Source organism: Cornus florida, unplaced genomic scaffold, assembly GCF_030987335.1.
Source record: "Cornus florida cultivar Cherokee Brave unplaced genomic scaffold, ASM3098733v1 CherokeeBrave_3.0.0_Hap2_Chr03, whole genome shotgun sequence".
Classification (NCBI taxonomy): Eukaryota; Viridiplantae; Streptophyta; class Magnoliopsida; order Cornales; family Cornaceae; genus Cornus; species Cornus florida.
Window position 1 is genome coordinate 22925469 of NW_026775573.1, and position 27482 is coordinate 22952950.

The 27482-nt window shown below is 36.0% G+C and overlaps 3 protein-coding genes and 1 long non-coding RNA gene across 7 annotated transcripts; 2 read left to right on the forward strand and 2 right to left on the reverse strand.

Moving 5' to 3' along the window:
• Positions 1 to 9: 9 nt before the first annotated feature.
• Positions 10 to 2802, forward strand: LOC132299935 (putative disease resistance protein At3g14460). Its single transcript, XM_059796827.1, has 4 exons — positions 10 to 2076; positions 2164 to 2256; positions 2385 to 2481; positions 2719 to 2802. The coding sequence occupies exon 1, from the start codon at positions 25 to 27 to the stop codon at positions 1999 to 2001; it is 1977 nt and encodes a 658-aa protein (XP_059652810.1). The 5' UTR covers positions 10 to 24; the 3' UTR covers positions 2002 to 2076; positions 2164 to 2256; positions 2385 to 2481; positions 2719 to 2802.
• A 377-nt stretch (positions 2803 to 3179) lies between these two features.
• LOC132299937 (uncharacterized) lies at positions 3180 to 6128 on the forward strand. Of its 3 annotated transcripts, none has more exons than XR_009480230.1 (8): positions 3180 to 3416; positions 3709 to 3816; positions 3931 to 3995; positions 4249 to 4314; positions 4966 to 5026; positions 5160 to 5420; positions 5510 to 5561; positions 5723 to 6128. It is a non-coding gene; the product is annotated as an uncharacterized LOC132299937 (long non-coding RNA). The 3 variants fall into 3 exon arrangements; XR_009480232.1 differs by having other exon boundaries at positions 3713 to 3816; XR_009480231.1 differs by lacking the exon at positions 4966 to 5026.
• Positions 6129 to 6294: 166 nt separating this feature from the next.
• LOC132299936 (uncharacterized) lies at positions 6295 to 18334 on the reverse strand. Of its 2 annotated transcripts, none has more exons than XM_059796828.1 (10): positions 17820 to 18334; positions 13531 to 13800; positions 13106 to 13232; positions 11757 to 11818; positions 11373 to 11603; positions 10507 to 10628; positions 9031 to 9169; positions 8412 to 8614; positions 8198 to 8289; positions 6295 to 6652 (listed from the first exon to the last, which is right to left on the reverse strand). In XM_059796828.1, the coding sequence occupies exons 1-8, from the start codon at positions 18198 to 18200 to the stop codon at positions 8450 to 8452; spliced, it is 1497 nt and encodes a 498-aa protein (XP_059652811.1). In that variant the 5' UTR covers positions 18201 to 18334; the 3' UTR covers positions 6295 to 6652; positions 8198 to 8289; positions 8412 to 8449. The 2 variants fall into 2 exon arrangements, with proteins under 2 accessions (XP_059652811.1, XP_059652812.1); XM_059796829.1 differs by having other exon boundaries at positions 13531 to 13828; positions 17820 to 17912.
• A 2085-nt stretch (positions 18335 to 20419) lies between these two features.
• Positions 20420 to 27474, reverse strand: LOC132299938 (protein WVD2-like 1). Its single transcript, XM_059796830.1, has 7 exons — positions 27265 to 27474; positions 24437 to 24932; positions 22852 to 22922; positions 22636 to 22729; positions 22412 to 22483; positions 21760 to 21870; positions 20420 to 20898 (listed from the first exon to the last, which is right to left on the reverse strand). The coding sequence occupies exons 2-7, from the start codon at positions 24926 to 24928 to the stop codon at positions 20620 to 20622; spliced, it is 1119 nt and encodes a 372-aa protein (XP_059652813.1). The 5' UTR covers positions 24929 to 24932; positions 27265 to 27474; the 3' UTR covers positions 20420 to 20619.
• Between the last annotated feature and the right edge of the window lie 8 nt (positions 27475 to 27482).

Sequence of the window (27482 nt, forward strand, 5' to 3'; positions counted from 1 at the left end):
TATCTCACTGAGCTACCCGTGGATATGGGAAAATTAATCTACTTGCGCCATCTTGATATCAGAGGAACTAAATTGACTGAAATGCCGACGCAAATGAGTATGCTAAAAGATCTCCAATGTTTAGCATATTTTGTAGTTGGCAAGAATAGAGGGTCAAGGATTAGTGGGTTGAAAGAACTGTGCCATCTTGGAGGGAAACTCGAGATTTTAGGGCTGGAAAACGTAGTAAGTGGTCAGGATGCGTTAGAGGCCCTTATGAAGGATAAGAAGCATCTTAAACAATTAGAGTTGAAATGGGGTGGTGATGCGAATGATTCAACAAAGGAAAGAGATGTACTTGACAAACTACAACCTCATATCGGGCTGAAGTCTCTCGGCATCTTCAACTATGGGGGCACAAAATTTCCGAATTGGTTAGACGGAGCTCATTCGCTTCGTAACATTGTGTCCTTGCAACTAACAAGATGTACAAATTGCTATTTTTTGCCGTCAATTGGGCAGCTACCGTCTCTAAAATATCTTAAAATTGACGGGATGAAACAAATAACTAAGGTGGGTCGAGAGTTCTATGAGGATGCCTCTTCTTCTTCTTCAATCAAACCATTTCAATCTCTGGAGTTACTAAGCTTTAAGCAAATGGAAGAGTGGGAGGAATGGCATGCATTAGGAGCTGGAGAGTTCTCTTGCCTTTTAAGACTTTATTTAGTCGATTGTCCCAAGCTGACCGGTGAATTGTGCACCCGATTCCCATGTCTAAGGAAACTTGAAATTTCCAAATGCCAACGGCTGGTGTCCCATCAAGTTGGGTTGTTGCTGCAAGGCCTGCCTTCTCTTCAAGATTTGAAGATGTCAGATATGAAAAACTTAACAGAATTGCCGCAACAACTGCAAAACCTGTCTACTCTTCAGAAATTGGAGATTTCAAGGATGCAAAACTTAAAGGAATTTCCTCCAGAATTGTGCGGATTAATTAAACTTGAAAGGTTGAAGATAGCAATATGTCCGAGCCTTGTGTCAATTCTGGACACGGGATTGCCGCCGATGCTTAAGACTCTGGAGATCAAGGAATGTGAAGCTCTACAGACAACAACAGTAGCAGCAGCAGTAGGTCTACCTCATCCTACTTTGAAAGAACTTGTGATCGACGAATGTAGAAGTTTAGAGTTTCCCCTGCCGGAGGAGACGGAACTTAATTTCAACAAATCCATTGAAGTTTTGGGGATAACCGGACGCTGTCATCTTCTCAAATCACTGCCGTTAGGCTTCTTCCCAAATCTTCGTTCTTTAAACATCCGAGGGGGTAAAAATTTTGAAACGCTTTCAATTTCAGATTGCGAGTTCCAAAATCTGATGGAATTTAGAATAGGGGATTACCCTAGAATGGTATCCTTTTCCCAAGGAGGACTGGCCGCCCCCAATCTGACCTACTTTTCTGTTAGTCATTGCAAGAATCTGAAGTCGTTGCCACAACGAATGCCCACCCTCCTCCCATCTCTTGAAGTATTGTTGATAAATAACTGTCCAGAAATTGAATCATTTCCAGATGGAGGTTTGCCTTCCAATTTGCGTGAACTTGTCATCCAACATAATTGCGAGAAACTCGTGAAGGGCCGGATGGGGTGGGGTTTGCAAACACTCCAATCTCTTGAAAAATTCACGATCACTGGTGAATATAAAGAAGTGTTGGAGTCATTTCCGGAGGAATGGTTATTGCCCACCACTCTTACCAATCTATGTTTGTGGTGGCTTTCAAATCTGAACTCACTGAACCACAAGGGCCTTCAACACCTCACCTCTCTTACACATCTACGCATGCACAAGTGCGGTAAGTTCCAGTCCTTGCCAGAAGAGGGGCTGCCCAACTCCCTCTCTCACCTGTATATATCCAAATGTCCATTGCTGAAACCACGTTGCCAAAGTGTGAAAGGGGAAGATTGGCCCATCATTTCCCGAATCCGCCACATAAGGATGGATGATGAGGACATCGTAAATTTAGAGTGACAGACACTCATGCATGTTCGCATTGGATTCTTCTGGTTCGTGTAATGGAAAACCCTCTTAATTCCTTCTATTCAGGTACTAAAGTTGTACACTCTGTACTACAACATAACTGAAGGTGTTACTTTCTTCTAACTGTTTATTTTCCCTCCTTACTTTCCTTAGGCTGTCAACGCGTTCGTTTCTTGGAGCACCACATGATCAAATCTCAACTTTCTCCACATTGATGGTTCCACAGAAACTCCAATTTTCAGTCAGGTATGTGCCTCCACATTTTTGGCAGATACTATCTGAATTAATGTCAATTCCAACACATACAAGATGGTGATTCTCAAAAGTTTGTCATCAGCAACGACCTGTATAATAAGTATAATTTTATTTTGCAGCTAAAAACCCACCCTTAGGTCTCTGTTTGATTCTCAGAAACAATGATGAAAGTCAAAGGAAATGGAAAAAGAAGAAGTTAAAGAAAATAGTTCACAGGTAATTTTTTTTTAATTCTTTAAAGGTTCCCAAACATATTCTTATTGTTCTGTATAGTAAATTGTTCTATTTTCTTTAACCAAAAAAAGAAAAAACAATATTGTTTTCTTGTAAGTTATAAAAAGTCCTTTTTATTTTTGCTTTATATTTTATTTTCTCACAGTTTTTCCATTACAAGTCACAAACCAAACAAGACAAAAGTAATGAAATACTGATCAATTTCCTTTTTGATTTCAGATTTTCAATGGTTTCCCCACAGAACTGCTTAACATCCTGTTTTCGTGAAACTTGCAGTGTCACAGAGGGGAAATATTGATCTCAGGCAAGTCGCATTTTTTATGCAATATTAGATCACAAACATAGATAGCAATATTAAAGTTAGCATTAGTTACCATCCCTAGAGTGAAGTGGGTGTCATTGCTCACAATTGACATTAATTCTAGTAAAATGTAACTATCTAATATTTTTATACAAAAAAACTATCATACGAAATTAAGAATATACTCATACTTACTTTAGATGGTTGATGGCATTAGTTCTCTCAACTTCACTCAATTTCTCTTATATGACTTGTTAATATTCCTATTTATCATTATTTCAGCACTACGGCTATTGTTTCTGACTGCATTCTTCTTCAAATCTTTGTCTTTGCTGTTTTACTTGTGATTTTCACCTGAAACAAGCTATGTTGATTTCAGATGTCTTCTAGCTTCGAGTTGTGTGGATGCTAAATTTTGTCCATTTGTCGTGCCATGTTCCTGTGAGTCTTGGAGAGGAACAACAGGGTGCAGAAGGCATTAGTGTTTTGGCATCTGCTATCCACTTTCTGTGCAATGTGTTGCAGTGTGTTGTGGGACTTGTGGCGTATTTTGGCCTTTTGGTTGAAAGAGGTCCATGAAAGTACTTGATGCCTTGTTTATTTTGTGTATATGAAGGTGATTGACCTTCTTTGATATTATGTAGAAAGGGCTTAAAAGCTCATGATTCCTTATCACACGTCATTATTTGAGGCTAGCCGTTTAACAAAAAGTCCAAGTTAGGGTTCTTTACATTGTCTTTGATTTCCTTGTTGGATTTTTGGGTTAGTTTGTTTAATGATGTTATTAATATATCACAACTGTTCAATAACAATGCAGCGAAATGGTATATATTATTGTGAAAAGGTTGTTTCAATCTTTGCAAGTTTATAATGATTTTGAGGTTCAGCAACATTTCCCACTCTTGTAGGTAGATGATTAGTCGCGAACCAATATACCTAGCATATGGGCTATTGAAGACATTACAAATCGAATGAATCTTACTCCTGTGGCCTTGCTGGAGGAAACTTGCTTCTCAGTATGTGTTTCATCTGGATCTTCATTAACTATCATTATGGAATTGCTCTTCTTACTTCATTATCACTACAAGGCTATACCAAATTGACTTTCCGTTCTTTTGTAATGCCTGCAGAGAACTGTTTTTAGTGGGCAGCCTTGCAAACCCGACTACAGCAATATACCTCGCGCTGTGTTCTGGTATCAGTTTCCCCACTTCTGACACATGCATCTTCTTAATTTTTCCCACCTTGTTATAAAATTTAATATGAGTTTTTGATCTGGATTCAGAGTTTGTACTCTAATCCGACATATTTCTTTTTGCTAATTGGCTTACAATAGTTTATACAAAATTTCGTTTTAGTATGACATAGACCTCTCTTTTCCATGGATCAGCTTATGTATTCACATTTTGTACTCCCCTGTGTGTGTGTGTGTGTGTGTGTGTGCACAGGCACCAACTTCACTCAATTTCAACTAGCCCCATGTGCAAATGGCATCACAGGCCTTGAAATGAGAGGTTAGTACTTTAATTGCTGGGATTTTTGTTTCTGAATTCATGTTTTTACAATTTTAAGATGAGAAACTATAAGTTTGCCTTTTGAAGACATTTAGCAATATTAAAGTCTGTGTTGGTTACCATCCCTAGAGAGAAGTGGGTATCATTGCTCACAATTGACATTATTGAATGGGCAATCTTCCTTAGCATTCCAGTAAAATGTAAATATATAATAAAGAAATTAAGAATGCTTTCGATGTCATTAGATGGTTGATCACCCTTAATTAGTTATCCATTCATAATGCAGATGCCACTTTTTTCTTCTCCTTTTTAGTTTACGATGATAATGAGAATTTGAGCAACCAAAAACAACTGTCTCATATGTGCATTTGCGACTAACATTGCTTATTTAAAAAACCACTTCCTATTAATGGTTAGATTGTGTTGGAACTTAGAAGACCTACTCCATGAGTATTCTTTGAATGAGAACTATTCGTCTGCTGCATCATCTAAATGAAAATGTTGGCTTCTCACTTTGTTTATATATCTATGAAGGTTTATTGATTCTGATAGCTGATTCTGATATAAAATTGAATGATTCAAAAACCATGTATGGTTTCTATCCTTGTTTTTTAATTTTAATTCTTGACTAACTAAACACGTATTTGCTAGAGAATTGATCTGTTAAGAACAACCAAAACAAAAGATACAACAGCCAGAAACTTCAGCTGATGTAAGTATGAATATGTGGCCATTTAAATCATAATATTTTTGCCGCATCATCATTATGAATATTTTTGTAATTAACATCATCTTTTCTACTTCATATATTTTGTGTTGCTTCATTTTTTTCTCCCTATTTGCAGTCACAACTAAAACAACTCGCTGCAAATCAACTTGAAGAGAAGAAAAAAGGGGTCGTGTTTGTACGATGGGCTTAGGTCCTACGCCTACTGACATTTGGTTCCCATTTCCTACTCAGTCTGAGGAAGAGGTGCGGGTTGTATGTGCAGAATTTTAGTAGACCGTCTGATTTGAAGGTGGTGTGATAAAAATTTGGAAGTCTACAACAACAAAAGGCTATGTTATTGCATCATCTTATGCAGACTTAGAATTCTGGTGGACTGGTACAGTTATAAACAACCTTGTGTTCTTATAAATGTAACCATGTTTTCATTTATTAGTATTTATTTATAAGTGAATTTCATGGTTATAGGTTTTGATCTCTTCCGCCACTCTAGCAGACTCCCCACGACACTCCATCTTTGGTGAGCACCCTAAAAGTCATTTTCACGTGTTACTGCCTTGCAAAATTCCATTTAAGACATATATGTTCTTCTTTTTATGATTCTTATTATTTACTTTCTTCTATATAATTTTCTTGATTTTCAATTATTTTTAACTTCGAATTTTCTTGATTCCCATCCAGATCCAGATATGAAGTCTCAGAAATTGGGATATTTTGATAGCATCTGTCTTTAAAGTGAAAGTGGAATTCATCCCTTCTGTTGAAATGTAGAGCCAGTCAGAGCAGAAAAGCAAGAGGGCAGCATCCATCACAGCTCATCGCTTGCGTATAGAGCACCATGATCTTATTTTGCAAATTATGTTTTTGATGCTTCATTAGGAAAACTGGTTTGTTATGTAAATATATTAGGATTTGACATGGTGAAACAGAGGATATGGATGTTTTATGCGATGAACTCAAGACGAGCACAGGAAAGTGCTCTCTCATTTCATTAAATAAGAGAATGAATTTATGTGAAGTTAGTGAGCTCATTGAGGGACACACATCTATTGACATCTTAACCATCAATGAATGAACAAAGTTTTGGATGATCAAATTCATGTTGTTGCATTTCTTAATTGTACAATTGTTTACCGTTACTGCTGTTGTTGTTGGCGTGTGTGACTGTGTTTTCCTGCATATCAGTCACGTGCCCTTTTTTGAACAATTTTAATTTTTTGCTCAATTGCATCAGAGTAGCCTATTGACAGACATTTGTATCTTTAGGGAATTGTACGACGTGACATAAATCAAACAAGCAGAAAATTATACAAATTTAACAAAATGAGCATCCACGGCCGTAGTGATGAAGCATCTATCTGTAGGCGAGAATTTAAAAAAGAAAATCTTAGAGAACTCCAGGGTTCGTGACTGTAAGGGTTCGTGGCTTAAGTACAGTTGTTTGCCTGTCTGAGTTTGGAAATCTGCGAACACCATAAGATTCAAGAGAAGCTCTCAATTACTGTGTCTGAATTTGTATCTCGAGACTTCATCCACTTTCTGACATTTCATATGTCTGCAAATTGCCCCAGAAAATGGACAACTGTGCTGCGGTGCCTTGTTTCTCGGCTCCTGGAAATATCACAAACCAGAACTAATATGTCCATAAGCAGAACAACTTTACGAGCAGATAGTATTCTTAGTTATCGAGTCACTTGAAAGTGTTTAAGGGATGACATCATGTGTATCAGCTTATGCATATCAAAAGTGTATTTTGAAATCTATACATGAAACAAAGGTGATTTACCAAGTTTTACAAATTAATATGCTGTAAAATTATAATGTCATATTATGAAACTCTAGCAAACTGGTAGAGCAGTGATGAATAGTAAAACAATATCAGAAATTCAATTGGAATTTATATGGAGGCTAATAATGGACCATATCCACTAATTATGACGACTAATGAAAAGAAGAATGATCTTTATTTGATTTCATGGAATAAATTTTTGGAATGCTTAATTTAGCGATTTGTAGCAGAAGTATACCACTTTCTGGTACACGTGTTCTAAAATCACCAATGTAATGTTTTCTGGGAACATACACACACAAAGTAACTTCAGCAAAATTAAAATACAGATGAGAATATGAAAATAAAGAACAGAAGATACCAACGATATGACTATTTAGTTATCTAGACTCGATTATGGAAAGGACGGGAGGCACTGCAATGATTTTTTTATGTAGAATTAAAGCATGACGGGGTTAAAGGGAATAGTGAGAATAAAGTATTGTGTGATCATAGAACTATAAAAGTGGGTGGAAACTGTAACAAAATGGCAAGAAGAGTAGCCAAGCTCAATGGGAGTCAGTGTTGTACAATTAAGAAACAATATATAGTTATAAAATTAGTACAAGTGGTATCTCCTCCTCCTCCCTCATGGGATGTTGAGAGTTCAAGTCTTCATTGGAGACAATAGTGGGTGTGGGTGTGTGTGTGAAAACTGAGATACGACAGGAAAGGATAAATTCATGAGAAAATAGAAGTAGCAGACTAATAGATGAGAAAAGATTGATTTAGTGAAGCAAGAACAATAACTCCACCAGTAAGAAATAGTGATATGGTTCACCTTGATGGTAATGGTGTGGTACAAGAAAGGAAAGACCAAATGTGCATAAGAAAGTAAGAAAAAGACGTAAAAGCATACTAAACTAAAATTATGACTCCAGATGGCAGAATGGCGAGACAGGATTTATACAACCAGTCTTGTCTAGTAGGGACATTGTTAAACTGAATTCAGTTGCATTGAGATTTTAAAAATATCATAACTTCCCTTGAGGTTTCTAAAATGTAACAGACGTAAGGCGTTGCCTATCCGTTAGATCAAATGTGAAGTAGTTCCAAGTTCCTCTAATTCATTTAATAATTTTATTTATTGTTGAGATTGGGGGTATAAACATCTTTTAGTTGAACTGAGAACCACATAAAAGACCAGTGATATTGCTAGAATCACAATGATGGCCCAGCCATTTAACCTAAAAGTTTTGGATGACAGGTAAACTAATGTAAGAATTTGACCTTTGAACCCAAATTCGACTATAGATGTGGGTTCAAATGCACATAATTCAACAAGCTCATTAAGGAAATGAACCATACACCTCAAAATATGCACTTACCACAAGGGTATTACAATACAAACTTAAGGCCTTCCTTCCCAACTACTGTGACAACAGTAGCTTTGTACGGCTGCTCCATTCACCCAATCATACTGAAATCAAACAAAAATTTAGCAGGGGAAACCACCAAGCAGCAAGTAATTTTTTTTTTCTTTGTGTAACAGAAATGTGAAATAAATTTGAAATACATTTAAGTCCCAGAAACAGCACTTACTGAAACATTGTTAGTATCCTAATCTTCAAATAATAAATTTACGCTCTAACTGCTAAGTTGGCTGAAGCCTCATGTATTTGCCCTTTAGACTCTGATCCTGGAAATTGTCCAATATCATGTCCTTCAAGTGGTCGAAATTCATTATGTAATCCGATAGCAAACTCATCTGGATGTGCTCCACCACTTTGAAAGTAATCTGCCATCTGCATTTCAAAATCCAATTGTAATTAAAGATTGTAGGTTTGATAATAAAAATATATAAAAAAAATAAAAATAAAAAATAAAAAAATTTGAAAAATATATATTGTTAATTATTCAATTTCAGTACTCTTTTTTAAAATAGAAATAAAAATAAAAGGGAAAAAAAAAAAAAAAAAACTAATCACCAAAATTGCAACTATTTGGATGCCCATAAACATAAATTCTAATTTATACTAGAGTTAGAAAAGGATATGAACTGAAGACTTGCAGATTATGATTTCAAACTTTGATACCATATACAATAGCTTCAAACAGATGAGTTGATGGGTGAAAAGAAAGAGACTTCTTAGACTATCCTTTTTCTTGTCCAATAGACAGTTTAATTGAAGGAGACAGAAGAGAGATCAAGGGGACTTGCATGATTAGCAAGAGCAATGCCGCTCAAGGCTGCTGCTTCTAAACTTGAACCTAATAGCCAATCACCACATATGCCAGCCCTTCCATGAGGATCAAAGATGCAGGGGATACCTGGAGTATTAGTGGGAAGAGCTGCACCCCTGCATATTTAGGAAAAAGTTAGACAATTTATAACTGCAAAAACGTAAAATATATGAATACATGATTAAATAAATAAATAATCCATTATAGAAGAATGAAAGAGAACGGAATGTGTTTCACATTGTGCTTTTTTTTCTTTTTTTTTCACTATTCATGGACTGATTCATAGGCAAGCAATCTCCACTACCATTTTGCTAGCAACGTGGAATAGATTAATACTTTGTTTTAAAATGAAACAGCTGGTAAAATAGCTTAATTCATTTCACATCAATACATTACGGTCAATGTATAATATAACATCATGGTAATAGTGAATCACATCTTACCGAACGCAATTGCAACACTCCTTTTCAAAAATTCCCTCAAAACAAATAGAGCTTAATATTAATAAATTTTCTCCCAACACATCGTTAAACTTTCGGTAAATCATTCTTATGAAATTCTTGATTTTTGGGGTTCCTGAAGTTTTTATTGAACAAAGGAACCAAGAGAATGGGAACAAGGTTTAGCTTAAAACATTCCTAAACCAATTCCAGCAGACGAGTTGGATTAGTGACCCCAGAGCATCAACTTGGAATGCTTTCTACAAACGTAAGATAAATTCTAGTTCATTGCATGTAAAGAAGCCCAAGCATCAGCAACAAATAACTTCGATCCCCCTGAAATCGTTGTAGAAGTCATAATGAGGAATTCATGATTACAAAAACTGCTTTACAAAAGTTAGTCGCGGATGGTGCCATATGTTCTTGAACATACTCATTAAGAAGGTGACGTTCTAGAAAAACCTGAAGGGAATGACAGCCAATTAAATTAAAATGTCTAGGATCTCAAGATTGCCTAAACTCATTTAAAAAAAAATAAAATAAAAATAAAATAAAATAAAAATAAAATAAAATAAAATAAAAACCACTCTTAAAGGAGATCTCCATCAAAAAATAACACACAAAAACTTGTTTCTACAATGCAGTTATTTGCCAAAAATAAATAAAATAAACATAAAAAAACATATACACAAAAACATAAAAAAAGAGCAAGTAGTTTGCTTCAACTGAGCAGAAAAGGTAGAATTTGATAAATAGGAATCAAGTCTATATACACTCCTAGAAAGAGCTCTATTTGTCCACTCCGGGAAAGGCAAAAGAAAGAGTAACATAAAAATTGTAGTTAAATTTGCATCAAATACCAACCTCCATTGTCCACACACTAATGGTGTATCTTCTGAGTTAATCCCTGATCCTTGGTCACTCTAAACCAAAGATTATTCCTGAATTTTAAACTTCTTATAATGCCAATTACACAACTAACGATGCATTATCAAGTAATAGATGTTTCATACCATAATTGTACCCGTGTATAAAAGGGTCTCTGAAGTGAACTTTCTGATAGTCCTAGAGCTTTCTCAACACCCTTGAGCATGGCAGCCTTCACCTTCTCTGCCGTGGCAGTTGGAATATTTTCCTGACAAAACCCAATGGAATAGCTTAAATTTTTTAATATTCAAAAAATATTACCACCAAGGGCTTTCGCCTGGTAGTACTTCCTCACCTTCCAAAGTAGTAGGTCGAGGGTCCCCGTACGGACTAAGCGGGCGTGGGAACTGAATATAATAATTATAACCTTGCCTTTACCCAATATGAATGGGGTCGGCTACATGAATTCTCTTTAATAATAATAATAATCTCAAACACTTCAAAAAAAAACCTCCACCTGCTTCTATCTACACTTTTCTAGTCTGGGAAAGTTGTGAAAGGTTACCCTTCTACCTAAATTTTTTGTATAGGATACGCTTCACTGCCTAGCTACTGGTCTTGGCCTCCCCAGATTTTGGCATCAGATTAGTGAGGCTGACCTTAGTTGATAGCCAGTCAGTTTAATGATCTCAAAATTGATTAATTATAATTTGATCCATAAAGCAAATTCAAAGAGCTGGGATCCAAGAAAAGTTTAGTTGGTAGGTTGGAATCCATGAACAAAACAATTCAAGCCCATCATAGGTACAAGACCAGCACATATAAATGCAGCAAACTCAACTATGCATATTCTATGACCGAAAAAATTGGGTCAGCTACGTTAGTCCTGTTTACCATTTCCCTTGAGGGAAGGAAGCCTTAATAGATTGACTGGAGGTTTTCTGCGTCTACTCTATCTGTGAGCCTGTGCGCTAATGCACTTGTGCGGGTGGAAATAGTTTTTATAACAAACCTGCGGAACCTTGTTACGCTTTCCAAAAGCTGCTGAGCTGAAAATTGTCCAACAGTGAGGGCCACAGCCCCGAGAACAAGGTAGTTTTTTTGTGTTGTTTGCCATCCATGAGACAGATTCAACTCCTTTTACAAAAGCTCCTTCAAAAGCAGATGCAACTCCACTGGCTGGGATAGGAAGAGGATCCTCAAATGCTGCAAGAAGAGCCCATATAGAACTCAATTCCAGCCTCTGCAAAAAAATATTAAAATAAAAAAGGAGGAAGAAAAAAAAAATTAAGGAAGAAGTGAGGGAAAAAAAAAATTCAAAACGCATCCGTGGCCAATAGCAAATAGAACAGCGGCACATGCTATATTACATTTAACTGAAAGATTCTGAGAATACCTTCATTTGCCTTGCAATAAGTGGCAAGCCTGATGAAGCAAGCAAACGATTTGCACATTTTCCTGGTGGTGACACAGAGAAATAGAATGATAAATACTATATATAGAAAAAAGGGGATCCATTAGAAACAAAAAAATGAATTTATTACGATAAACGCAGCGAACCAAGAACAAAACAAGAATCACGACAGAAAAGTAAACAAGCCACCCACAAAGAACACAAAGATTTATGTGATTCACCCAAAATCTGGGCTACTTCCACGGTGAAGATCTGGCAAAAGATTTCACTATGCAAAAATCAGGAGATTTCAAGTTTTAGCCACGAAACCCTAGCTCTCGCTCTCTCTCTCTTTCCTGTGATTTTCAATGTTCTGTCATTACCCACTCCAAACCCTATACTGGGCTACAAGAGAGTACTAAACAAGATTGCAACGTGACCCAAGCTGAAACAAAATCCAGGCTGCAAACAAAGGAACATCCATCATTTGATCTTCCAATTAGAAAATGCATCTAGGGAGATCAATAAATACATAGATGCATGCATGCATTCAACCCTAAACATGAATATGAATGACTGCATAAAATCTCCTTTCCAATTGGTAGGGCCCACTGCCCAGTACCTGAAACACACGACAGCCCAAGATTAGAAGATGAAATTATCACCATAAGCGGGCATGCTATTGTGATTTAAGCTAGAAGCTTTCATGTTATGTGGGTTTAGAACTCACTATTTTCTACATAAAAGACAAAATTCAGTAGTTATTCTTTTGGGTGCTTTAAAACATGAAACTGGAAGCCTGTGTAATGGACAAGTTGACTTATTCTTGTAAACCCAAATGCAAAGGGAAATAATTAAAGATTTTGGTTGAATCAATGTAAAACATGGCTACAGATCATTGGATGATCTTTTGGAGGTCTTCTACGGAAACAAAATTTTGAATATTCAGCTTAATATTAGGGCCAGACAGTCTAGTGGAAAAACCCACTCCCACAAACCTAAGTGAAAACTCTGGCAATTGATTATAAATTTCAATACCATGCAAGTGTTGAAGAGTTTTTCTTTTAAACGTAAAAATGTAGAGTATGAACAATATGTAACATTTCAAACTGACTACACAATATCACTACATTAGCACTATATATATGACTAAATTAATGAAACTCTTAACCCAAGCAGAAGCCCATTCTAGCATTTCTAAATAGCAATTCCATAGACTAATGGAGGAAGTGCACTGTATTGTATGTACATATCACGCTCAAACAAGGATTAGAGAAATTAAGTCTTAAGAGGAGACAGTAGAAACTTGATACAGCCACACGGAGAATAAAAAATATAGAAGGCAAACTTACCATTATGTGCAATAACAATTGCATCAAACTGTCCACGAGGTTTTCCATTCTCACTCAAATGCCACATCCCATTAAACGGCTCAAGTTTACTAATCCAGCTAGGACGCACCACATTAACCATACAAGTCTGCATAACATGTCAAATTTCTTTCAGCTAAAACAGGAAGGAAGAGAGAAGAAAGGCCAAAAAGTAGGAGGTATGGTGGAACAGCTAACTTTAATATAGTTTTAGATCAACAACACAGTAAAATATAGCAGCATGTAATTTATTTAAAAGCTAGCAATGAAAAAGAATTGGCCCTTACGTCTCCAACAATAAATAGCACAATTATATTATGTTTATTGCTTAATATAATTTCTTCACCCCATGCTACAAAAATATTAAAAGCGTACAAAAGAAGAATATGTAAAGAAATGGCTAGTACCTGAGAGAGTATTGAATCTGCAAGGGGGCGCATTCCATTAACTCCTATAAATCGTGGAGGAGAAGAAGGTAGTGGATCAAACCGACCACCCTCTTCAAGCTGTCCAAGTGTACCCTGCCACTGTGTGACCAGACCTTTCTTGGACCATTCATCAACCAACTCAGCAAACCGAGGATCACTGACGGTAAAGAACTGAGCCGCGTGGTCAAATATCAGTGGTTGAGGATCGATAATTCTAGTTCCCATTCTTCCACCCAACCCATGAACACCCTAAAATAGGTACACATAGTGAGAAACCCTGCAAATATATAACGATCACTAGGCAGCATTGAATAAATTAGTCTATCGACTATAAAATTAACCTCCTAAAAAAAAGCAACCTAATTGGAGTAAATATTATTAAATATTGCATTTAATTACAAGAAATTTTAAAAAAGAATGAATAATGTAATGCTCATTCTGAATTTCAAGATTTGATTTTTTTACATTTGAGTTTTCAACAATCAAACAGAGTTCAAAGGAGGTTACAGGATCTAAATAATTGAACAAATAGAAATCAATAGTATATACTCCAAATCTAAATGATAGAATAAAATTTAGAAAACTCTCATGAAGTTGTTGGACATAACTACACATCAAAATAAACACTGAAATCTTAACAAAACTTCAGAAAATAACCTGCCAAGGGGCCGCAAAAGTTGATAGGCTGACTTGGGTCGCATTGAAGGCCAACCATGAAACGTTTTGATGCAGGATGGGGTGTGCACATTGCAAAACCCAAATTCACAATATCAAAGCATGAAAATATGTGCCAGCATACACAACAAAAGAGCTTCTCTTTCTAATTGATTCAAATATTGCACAAATCAAGATCTAACGGTGATCCTCATTCCTCACACACACACCACGGGACCGCCGCCCCCCGCCGGGGGGGGGGGGGGGGGGGGGGAGATGGGGGGTGGGGGGGAGTGTTTCTCAACAGCAGTGGAGAAGAGTCACTTCTTCCAATCAGACAGAAAAAAGGATATTTTCCAATTTTTAATCAAACTTTCAGAACATATTACATCTTTTTATATGGATTGGAAACACCTATCTTGTGAGGGAAATCACAGAAAGGCCTTCTTTTGGCTTATTACAAAGGGTTTCTGCAAGACCAGGTCTAACGTCAATTTTGAGCCAACCCTATCACTACTCAACCCAAGCTCAGTTTGGAAGCCACTGAAGGCCAACAGGTCATCCATACACTGATGCAAGACTTTGCCAAAAACCCCAATACCATCCCTCCTCCTTGTGTGATCCGTACCACATGAGACAGCCATAAGATGTTTGAAGAAGCAGCACCACGTTTAAAAAAAAGTATTCATCAGTGCACAGCCAACTCATTCGACCACCAGGAAAATGGTCCAGGTAGTATGAGCTCTCCTTCCCCAAGGGAAGGTAAGCGGTTCGAGCAGTGAGTGTGTTTGTGTGTCTCTTAAAGTCTTACCTACCAAAATAAAAAAGTCCTATTCAGTCCTTTCCTTTTTTCCAATAACTAAGACTCCAATTCCTTTCATTTATATTACTACTTGCAACACTAAGTCCACCCATTTTCTGTTTTCCCCAAGTAATTCCACCCATTTTCCTTCCCCACAAGGACCCTCTATAAGTAGTGGAGGTTGGTGCTCTCGTCATTACTAGGGGCGTTGGCGTTTGGAAGTTCATTCAGAAAGGTTGGGATGTGTTTTCCACCCATATTCGGTTCAAGGTTCGTGATGGTATGAATTTTAGATTTTGGGAAGACTTATGGTGTGGTGATCAGTTGTTGTCTCTTTCCTTTCCTCGTCTCTTTAGCATTGCCGAGAATAAGCATGCTTATGTAATTGACTGTTATCATCTTGATAACAGTGGAGTTACGTGGGATGTGCGCTTTAGGCGTTCTTTTCAGGATTGGGAGATAGCAGAAGTTTGCGTCTTTTTGGACCTGTTGTATAGACAGAAGGATGTTGGCAGAGGTTGTGATGATATTTTGTGGACCCCCTCTTCATGGTAGATACGAAGTTCGATCCATGTTCTTGTGTTTGTCTAATTTTATTGGGCATAATTTCCCATGGAAGTGTATTTGGCGCTCTAAAGCTCCTATTAGAGTTGCCTTCTTTGTTTGGACTGCTACCTGGGGAAAAATTCTAACATTGGATAATCTGCGTAAGAGAGGTAATACCATTGTTAACTGGTGTTGTCTCTGTAAAGTTGATGATGAGTCCGTGGACCATCTTCTTATGCATTGTCCTGTTGCATCTGATTGTTGGAATCTCATATTCAGTATTTTTGGCGTTCAGTGGGTAATGCCTAAGCACTCTTTCCAATTTATTAACGCTTGGAGAAGTTACCCTGTTTCTGGTCATGCTCGTGATTTTTGGAGGGTCACCCCACACTGTGTTTGGTGGTGTATTTGGAGAGAAAGAAATAACAAAAACTTTAAAGGGAAGGAATCGTCTTTTACAAACCTTCAATCTCCTATTCTTCGCTCTCTTTTCTGTTATGTCAGAGGCAACGCTTGCTCCTCGATTGATGATTTTTTTGTTCTATTGGACTCTATTGGTCCGTAGATTTGGCTTTTGCTCTTTCGTTTTCGTTGTTGTGTATTAGGGACACGTTCCCCTTTTGAACGTTTTTCTAATATATTTTTACTTATCAAAAAAAAAAAGGACCCTCTATAAGTAGTGACCAAGAGGCCCACGACTATCCTCATCCACCCTGCTCTTTCACAATTCCAAAAATGAATTCAGTGGTTATGTCCACTTTCTGCTTAGCTTTCGTAATCACCAAAATGTGGTGATGCTAGACTAATGGTTTATGAAATGTGATGCTAGAAAGACTTGTGACAAAACTTAGCATGAATTCAATCCCACCACAATCAAATTGCATGAAGATAGTTGAGGAGGTAGGGACACTAAACATTGTTTTTGATTCCTAAAAGGAAATTGTTATCTAAAACATACAAAGAAATATATATATATATATGGTCTCTTCAACTTTTATTCAAGAGCGTAAATATGCTCACGGTTGGGAGATAGGTTTGCCGGAGAATTTATAATCATTGTTTTGGAAAATAATAAAATATAAGATAATGCCACCAAAAGTTTTAAACTTTATGTGAAAATATTAGAGTCGTCTTGATTTTCCAAAGTACCATTGCGATCATAAAAGATTCCATACTTTGATTCTAAAGAAGGGTTTGGATCCACATCTAGATATTAGGCTTAAGGTTTTTCGGGTGTTTGCGAGAGAAATTGAGTTTTGCAGACTCTGAGAAGTTTTAAGTCGAAGAATAAGAAAAGAGCCCATGCATAGCCACGGTCTTTGTAGGTAAGAAAGAAGGTAAATGAGGTGAGGGAACCATTCATAGAGTTCATTTTTGGTCTAGTGTTATACATCCAATGCCCTACAGACATCTTGCCGCATGGATGGGAGGCCAATTGTTAACACAGACAGACCTAATACAGGTACATCTTCATAGTTTGGCAGGTTCTCATGCCATGTTACATGAAGAAAAAGGATCAACTACTTCATGGATCTTGTTTTCTATATCCAAATTCAGCCATCGGTTCACCCTACTAAAGTTCACTGGATGAGTTTTAACCATAAGTTTTTCAAAACATCCTAGGTATTTTCCAATATTTAATGAGGAACAAAGCTACAGTGATGCCTCCCTGTTTTGCTCTCAATCATCAAAGAGCACTCTCCACTGTAACTTATGGAAAACTTTGGTCCCAGATTGTGGGACCTTTTACAAACTCTAAGCTCCAAATGCAATTGAATTTCACTGCAAGCACTATTTCGAGTGAAAGAGCCAAAGAAACTAGGTTGGTCCTAGGAAGATTGGGGGAAAGAGTTCAATTCTATGTCGTTTGGAGCTTAAACAATAAACATTAGAAAATTAAGACACACAAGAGTTACACAATCAACCAAAACAACAACAAATTAAGAAATCCTTTTGAAACCATTACTTGATTTATACTTAAACATGATTGCAAAAAAAAAAAAAAAAAAAAAAAAATTAGAACCCACAAAACAACAATAAATGATTCTGAAGTCAAAAATTACTAATTAAAAACCATCAATAAGTTAGTAAATCACAAGCAACTACAGAAATAATCAAATATAAATAAAAAATTCCCATAGACCTACATTCCTAAACTAGTGTTAATTCTTTAATTTATCATTTCATTAACATTCATTGCTATACAAATTCAAACAAAACTCACAACTCTACATTATCACAATGCAAAACGACAGAACTGACCAACCGTGTCAAAAACTGTCGATCGAATCCCTCTCTTCTCGAGATTGAGAGCACAAATCAGACCCGACATCCCTCCGCCGATTATGGCGACAACGGGGTCGTCGGAGAGCGGAGCGGTGAACATCACCTGCTCTTGACTGAATGTTTTCTTGATAACTGAACGCCTGGAGGCGCCGTGAGATGATCTTCTAGGGTTCCTGCGAGTGGGTTTGCTGGGACCATCCATGGAGGTTAGTTTGTGGGGCTTAGTGCCACTTGGTCTGTGTTCGACCCTACAAATTGAGGTAAGGGATTTGGGTTTTGTGGAGAGGAAAGAGGGTTTTGGGTTCTTGATGGGTTTAAGAATGAATGGAGCGGCAATGAAGTTGTTGCAGAGGCTGACCATGGTTTCCCGGGAAAATGAAATGGAGACTCAAAGATGGGTGGAGGATAAGCTCCGCCGTTCTGTTGTCCACTTCTACCAAATTTAGAGGGGGAGAGAGAGAGCGAGAGGGAGAGAGAGGCGCTTCATTTTTTTTATTACCTTACAAAAAAATTAAAAAAATTGAGCAAATTTTTGATTGAGCACTTCATTTTTTTTTTTTTTTTTTTAAGCACTTCATATTCATACATTATACGGCAAAAGTTGACACAACTCGCTAACATGATTTAAATACGACACAAGTTAAACGGGTTTGGGTTAACCTTAAACGAGTTTTGGTCATAAACGGGTTGACATAATTAACTGGTTAAATTAATTGTGTCGTGTTTGGGTTGAGGGGTTCAATCCGTGTAACCCGTTTATACACGTTTAACTATACATATCGTAAATAAATTTTTATTTATGTTCTAAAATTACTATATAAAATTATATCTTATAATTGAATATTTTGTAAACTAGAAATTATTTAGTAATTTGGTTGATTAAAATTTATATATTTTTTTAGTATTTATTATTTTATTGAGTATTATTAATAATTTAAATAATATTATTTTTATTTTGGTAAATAGGTTATTAAACGAGTTACACGTGTAACCCGTTTAATATACAGGTCGGATTTGTGTTGAGAGTTTCTGACACGATTATTAAACAGATCCTATTCAGTTTGAGCTATTTAGTATAATACCCTTAAATTAACACGACACGATTACGACCCGCGAATACGAATTGCCACCGCTTTACACCCACATAAAATAACAAAAATAAACACTAAACATTAGTTTGTTGTCGATTGAGAATTGATATTTCCTTTTTTATAAATACTACTTTTATAAGCTTATGACTAGATTACCATTCACGTAAATTAATGTTACCGAGCCTATTGATGTTTAATTTCTTATAAAAGCGAAAATATAAATTAAACTAGAGGTTATTTTTAATTTAAAAAAGGATCTTAATTACCAGGAAAAAAAAAATAATCAATTTTTAAAATTAAACTAGAGGTTATTTTTTAAAAAAATTCCTATTGAAATTAATAGGAAAGAAACAAATGTTTGATTCGGGAAATTTCATAGATTCGGGAAATTTCATAGATTCTTTTTAGTTTGAATTTGGGTCATGAAAAATAGTTACAAAGAGCTGAACAATGCAGAAAGCTTTTTTTTTTCCTCTTTGTATAATGTCCATTATTTCAAGCCACCCCTATTATGGGGTGCTCTCTCTCTCTCTCTGTATTTTACTATGAGTTCAGGGTAAAAAAATTAACGGTTTTATTCACAAAATCATTGAAGGGTTGGGCATCCAAATTTTTATTATTTTATTTTATTTTTGGAGGATGTGATAGCATGTGGATTCACTCACTGATGAATGAATAATCTTAAATAGAGTGAAATGAATATATAAGATTTATTTAGCGGACCCAAGTATTTCGGAAAAATGTTTGATTTTGATCATGTTCATCAGAGATGAAGCTAACTTATCTCACACTTCATCCCCAAGCTCCTAGCAAGTTCAACAAAATTTAACCTGATTCTTCCATTTGATGGAACATCTGAATGCAGAGAACTCCAACTAGTTTCTAGAATTTGCACCTCGTGAAATTTATAAAAATCCGATCATTCCTGCTTTTTCAATCAATTGACAATGTTTGTACACACCCAGAAAAATTTACCATTCACAAATGCTTAAGATGTTCATATGACTATAGCTTTTTTCAATCAGAAGTACTTGTTTGAAAGAGGGAGGGAAAAAATCTCATGAACATGATCAAAATCACATTAAATTCAACCCAAATCAGGCATACATGAAACACTAAAACATAATGGTTAACAAATTGAAATAAGCATCCTAATACATCATTCTACCATCTCTGCCCACGGCACGGTAATGGGCATCCTGAGAAATTCAATTCCATTGCACTGGAGCTCAAGAAAACATGTTTCTTTTTCTGTTGGTGCACGTCGTCTATATCCTCAAACTAACTTGCCAGACCTAATAAACCCTGGATAAAAACAATCTTCTTCTCCAGTGAGTTCAGTTCCCGAAAACCAGATGCAAACGACCTAATCTACTTACAACTCCAGTTCCTTCATACAATGAATGGGTAGAAAACAAAAAGCAAGTAATGTCACCCAATTTATAAGCAAGATACGATAGGTTGGAAACAAACAATTTTGAGTCCAAACTACAAAAGCCCGAAATGGTATCTCTTTTTATATGCAATATACATGTACCAATATAAGTTACAGAAAATATACAATTCAGATATGAGATATATCAGTCAAACAAGTGAACAAGTCAACGCGAACAAGACAATATAAATGAGCTTCTACACTTGCACAACGTCCCATGAACTATAAGGAAATTCAAGACTTCCACTCCAAAACTAACTGCTCACGGTGATGTCTGCACTCCTCTCTTCAGTTACTTCATGAGGGGTTGTTTTGGCTCTCTCTTTAGCCCGTTTTGGACTGTCCTTCACTTTGCAGGCACCATTACCATTCCATCTAATTGTCTGTTCTTTATTTTTGGCAGTGGGGCTATTGCCAAGGCTGTGACGAATAGCACGGGCACAAATTCCCTTTTCCCCGGAAGGCGAGCAAGCTACATCACCAGAGCTCTTTCTCCGGCTTAGTTTGGGTGATTTGGGACGTGTCAGTGGCAGCTGGAATTCAATTGAACCAAGTAAATTTTATTGTTGTCTAACACAAGCAAAAAAGACAATTAAAAAGGGGTATTTGTTCTACACAGGTTAATTATATCAGTAAACTAGTATACATTGGAAGAAGGTTAAAGCAATCAAAAGAAGCACCCGCACCCTGAGATGGACAAAATTTGGCTAAAGCTCGCCAACTCTCATTCAACAATTTTCTCTCTCTCTCTCAGTGTAGGCTGTAGCCTGTGACCTTCAAACATTGCAAAGTAATTGAAATCCATGTGCATTTTTTTTGAGTAAAATCCATTTGATGTTACGGTGAGACAAGTGATTGTAATTCTTAAAACTAGGACTAAAAAGTAATCAGAATCCATATGCATGTTGCTGTGAAGAGAAACATATGACCCGGAACTTTCACATATTGTTGTAAAAAGTAATCTTAGTCCTCAATATTCTGTATTTTGCATTATGATTGTCAATTTAGGTCTCATGATTTCTAGTCCTTGTATGTCATTCTATGTGAGCAGTAATATTTTGTCAGATGTAGTAACATCTTAAAACCTCAACTTCTTTAAAAGCTGTTTGAGAAACCCAAGAAACGGGTCAGCTGAGGGATAAGGCTAATTGGCTTTATGGCAGCCTCTGTTTCTGTTTGGTAAAGGCATTTATTCCTGGATTGCTTCAACTCTGCAAATAAAAAAAGTCAAAAAACAAGCCATTTTTCCAAACCAATTTGGTATTGGTTTTACTATGAACCAATTATAGAATAGGGTGGGAGACCTGGCCTGAACCACTAGTTGGGACTTGGGATTACCGGAAAACTCAACGATTAAAAGAACTATAGAGAGAAGAGAAGTATAATGGAAGTACCTTTCTGAGTTCAGCTTTGGGTGGAGGTCCCTCCTGGTAAAAAGTAGGCACCGGATTTGCTCTATATACCATGCTCTTTCTAAGCTGCTTTATAGCGGCCTCTTCCTCCTCCTAGAAATTAAATGAAAAGGAAATGAAGAGATCTTGTGTGCAATTTTTTTTTTTTTTTTTCTAAAAAAAAAAAAGTAAATAATGAAGAGGTTGTGTTCCATGTTGAGTTTGCATCTGCTGTAGCGGGTTATTGCTGTAGTGTCCCGTACAGATTTTCAACGCACTTAAATCATATGTCAACACATAGAAGTAATGCGTTGAAATGCGAAGTAATGATTTTGGAAGTATACATAATGATGTTGAAAAGAGACTTCAACACAGTTAAAACCTGTTGCAACAAATGTTCTATCTGTTGTAATCTAAAACAAATGTGTTAAATCTAGAACAAATGTGATGAAATACAAATTTTATGTGCGTTGGAAATCTCCACAGCACGCTACAGTAGGGACTCACTCCAGTGGAGGATTCAGACGCCACGCTACAGTATGGACTCACTCCAGCAGAGGATCCAGATGCTTTGCTAATTAGTTAGGCGAAGTTATGATGTGCAAGAAAAGTACATAGTAATGAAAAAATCATGTCCACGTAGGAAGTCAAATACCTTAGTCCTAGCTTCATATTCGATTTTCTCTGCCTCCAAAGCTTGATGTTTTTCCTCCAACTTCGAGTAATACTAGAAAATGGAAAAACCAACGCAAGGGAAGAAATGGCAAACGAGGTAGAATCAATATCTATTAATTGAAAAATAAAAAAATAATAATAATACTAACAAATAACATAATTAGAAAACACTTCTTCTATTTAAAGTTTGATTAAGAAAAATACCTCCCTCCGTTTCTCTGCCCGACCAGCGGATTTAAATACGGGACCAACTGGAACAGTGGTCTTAAATTTTGCTCTGCGGACAGAAGTTGCAGCACTATGCAAGGCTAAGAAAAATTCCAATTCCAAGACGGTAACACAATGGCGACAGACATTAACCAAAATACATATATAAAAAATAAAATAAAAGACTCAAAATTATACTACAACTGAGGATACGAGGACGCCACAGACCAATTATCTTCTTCATCGTGCTGCACGGGCTTTCTTGACACCCGAGGAGAATTTGGCTGGTAGATGATACAAAACTTTCAAGATCAGCACCATCACAAAATCTATAATTATATCAAATATATATATATAGTGTCTCTAAAAAGGGTGAATTGCATTTAAAAATAAAATAAAATAAAACTTGGCTTGTAGCGTTTTGTAGTAAACCCCCCTTTAAAAAAAATTTGCCAAAAAATCCCCCCAACTGAGGGGTTTACTGTCACTAAAATACCCCCACAAAGCCAAGGAGGGATTTATGCAATTCAGCCAATTACTTTTTGTAATTAAAATTCATTTTTGTCGATCTATTGTTTGATCAAATGTTCATCTCATATACGGAGTACTTTTTTTTTTTTTCCTGGAAGGACCATCTCATATACTTATATATGTATATATATATGCATTGTATAAAACAAAAAATATAATGTAAATAATATAATAACGGTATATATAATATATAACATGAGTAAATATATAAGATTTGAACTTATATGTAGTTGCACTCATAATTGTGAAATTTATTTTTCTTATGCTTTCCTTCAATTAAAAGTATGGTAATGCATGTAAAAGATAATATAAGTATAAATACTATTATTCAAGGGGAAAAAAAAAAAAAAAAAAATCTTTTAGCTAAATTCACACAATTTGGCGAATTGCATAAAACCCCCTTGATTTGGTAGCGGTATTTTTGGTAATAAATCAAAAAGTATCCCCCCTCAATTAGTCGGAGGGGGAGGGGTTTTTTGAAAATTTTAGAAAGGGGGGTTTAATGCAATTCGCCCTAATAAAAACTCCATGACTTTACGAAGGCAGGAATTTAAGAAAAACACGATGATACTTGCAAATTGCAAGAAAAATTGGTTCTGTCCTGCTCAAGCGCAGTAGTTACTGTGTTCTTAACCTCTTCTTTTTCCCTCGTCTTCAGCAGAAAAACATTAACGTATTGACCATTAAGTAAAAAATCTCAACCTTAACCCAATCCAACAAGTTGTAGGCCATACAAATCCAATCTGTCTCACCCACTGAAGCATCATGTTTTAAATTTAATGTGAGGATTAATAACACAAACAAGAAACAAAATTTTAGTAACTATAAACTCAAAACTGCTGCCACATTGCCACTAAAAAGATTGGTTTTAAAAGATTATAAGTCCTCCACCTCCAAACTCTAACTCAACTTAGGAAACAGAAACCCCTCTAGTTTATATCCTACTTATCCAAGTCATGTCAGATTCTTAAACCACAACTGCAGTCCTTTGCTAATAATTCTGTTTCAGTAACCTTAATATAACACTAAACAGGCCAGTGGCCTAGCGGTATCAAGCTCCTACTTCTCAAATAGAGGTCAGGGGTTTGAGCCTCAATGGAGGCATGTGTGTGTGAGTACCAACTAGGAAAAAAAAATATAACACTAAACAATTGAGATTGTAAAATTAAAGGTTTAAATCGAAAAGGGCTAATTAGTTCAGAAATTTATAGATCAAGAGCAGGAAAAAGATGGCACCATCATATGGCACCATAAAAATTTGACTTACCTGTGATTTCTTTGCAGAGATGGGGGAATGCAGACCATTAGCATTTGATGAATAGTTCCCAGCAGCATCCACAGTGTCTTCAACAGGACGAGATATGGTTGAAATCCGATTCTCAGTTGAGGGAGTGGATGGCTGAGAAACAGTGTAGTTTGATTGCAAAGTTCCAGGACTAGCAAACCCTGATGAAGGTTTAACAGGTGAGCCAGTCTTCTTGTCACTTGACTTGTGAGCTTCAGGTTTCAAGATTTTCCCCTCAGTTAGACCAACACCATGGTTGGTGCTCTTAACAACTAGTACATCTTGCTTCTCATGACATTCTTCAACAAGTGAGTCCTCTGCAGTAGGAACTTCCGTCTCATGGTCCTTTTCTTCAATGCTGTCTCCTGAAACTTTGGGAGAGACATGAACTCTATCATGAGAGATATCAACTGAATTTGCCTTGAGAGAATCAGTCTTCTTATCAATGCGTAAACCTGCAACATCCCTCCCCATTGCGCTGCAAGAAAATGAGACAAAAGCATCACAATTTATTAGAGGTCATCTTTTTCAATTTGTATTCACAGTTCTAAAACACATTGAAAATTCAAATTTTAATTTTTGGAACATTCAAAACCTGCCTCATAACTTGGGAAATATTAGCACTTGCAATCTAATTAATCACACTAGTGTCAAAAAAAAAAAAAGTAATTAAGTTCGTTTATATGCCAAGAGAAACAAAATAGACTGCTTGCCTTAAACAAAGTATTTCCTTCCACTGTCGCTTCTAGTAGCACACTAATTCTTTACGGTATTTTCCACAATTGAAGCAATTTATATGTAGAATAATTCAAGGGTGCTAAAATAAATAAATATAAATATATATATATATATATATATATATATATATATATATATATATAATTTGACAAGAGTAATCACCCCTTTCCCCAAACACCATCCGCAGATGAGCACAAACACCAAAAATATTTTGTAAGAATCTCTCCTAGACATGTCGAACTCCCAGATGGACATTTCTGAAGAGAGTACAACTTTGTAGGCATCTCTTTGTGTGGTGCCTACTGCCTCCTTAAAACTGACAAAGGAATACACTCAGTAGGCCATCGCTCTAGCTACTGGAAAATTATACTTAGAATACCTCCATGACACAAAGCGAGTGAAATATAAATCGAAAGCAATGCAATATTTTCAGGATTAACTGCTAACAATTATCAAATTAAATTATAAAAAATTGATAAGTAATCATACATTTGAACAACTTATTGATAATCATGCACAAAATGGCATGGTTGATTTTTAGTCTAGTTTTGCTTTTAAATTTATTATCAAAAAACCTAATTTATCTTCTCAGTTTTTGGCAGTTAAGTCTTTTCTGCTTTCCTTGATAAGAAGTACCAAAAAAAAAAAATTTAGAGTTATGAGAAAAAGATACTATGCTAGAGTTAGCAATTTTTACACGTTCAAATTTCACTGAAAAAAATGACAGGCCAAATGTACTACATTATATTTTTAGATAAATTTACGTTTGTCTACCTCTTAAGCAACACTATTTTTTATGATTATACCCATGTTTTCCACTTTATGGTGATAGCAACTTAGCACCAAAACAAGAGAACTGTGGTGCTTAAGCTACTCCCTTGGTGAGCAAAGGAAAAACAGATCATGCTTGGTCCATTTGTAAATTTGTAAATATGAACTTCTCACCCCAAAACATGAAAAAGTATAAAATATTGCCTAAAGGAACTGTATCAATAAAGACATATTATATACTATGCTTTCTATTAAGAACCCACAATTTGCTATACCAATATAAAGACTTGGTTTATAATCCCTTCCCTTTTCATTTTAGCTATACTTTTATAGCCAGACCCCACTAATATCGCTCTCAAACAAACGGTGTATAAGAAACAAAGCAATATGGGCATGCAAATCTAAAATTCACGGAAAAAATAACCGAACATAACCATCCTAGCTCCCAAAGAGAATTTCAAAATAATAAAACAGAATGTAAATAAAAATTTTGAAAAAAGTTAAAAAGAATCATAACATAATTAGCAAACTTAAATTTCAGATATCTGTCATGCAGAGCCTATGAAAATCTTTCTACATAGATGGGGAATCTAAAGGACGCAGATGGACATGAGAAGTGAGAACCCAATTATACTAAAAAGAAGTATTCTCATTTCTGGCAAAATTGAAACATCTGAAGCACATCAAAGTTTGATTTTAAATAAATAAATAAACAAAAATATATATATATATATTGAAAGAGGGGCCAACTGACACCAAGTTTCAATGACTGACTAGTTTATAACTGATAATAGTAAAACTAAAAAGAAATGGGAAAATGAAGGAGCAAGATCCGTAAACACCTAACAATAATAGCAACATGTACAGATATAATATAAGGAAAAATCAAAATGAGAACAAAAAAGCTCATTCAAAACACCCAAAATCAAGAGAAGCCACAGAAGCACAAACATACAAGAAAAGAAGCCAGAGTCACAAACCCATATTATCAAATAGCTCAAAAAATGGGACAAAGCCCTCATTTCTAAGGCCACACACAGAAAAAAAAAAATAACAAAATTAGAAGAACCCAAAGTTTGTGTGTGCATAAAGATGAAGCTGGAGAGAGGCCCCCAAATTTCAGCTCACATTCACAAAACAAGAAACGAAAATCCCAGAAACCAAACACCAAAAAGCATAGAAACACCAAAACTCAGCACCAGATAGATCGATTCACATCGTTACAGATCGAAACCACATTTCGTATTCAGATCAGCAACAGAAACAACACAGACCCAGAAATGGAGGCTAAGATATCTTACAGTTTCAGCTTCCGATCTGACAAGATCTCTATCCTTCCTCCTCCTGAGCAAGACCACAACGGGAACCCACTTCCCCTCTCTCCCTCTCTCCCCTCTTTCCCTTCTCTCTCTCTCTAAAGACAACAGATGTTTTCTGCTATTTTCCTTTCAATTACTCTCTCTCTCTGTTCAATATTTTCTTTTCCATCCAGTCCAACTTTTTTAAGGAGGAAAAAAAA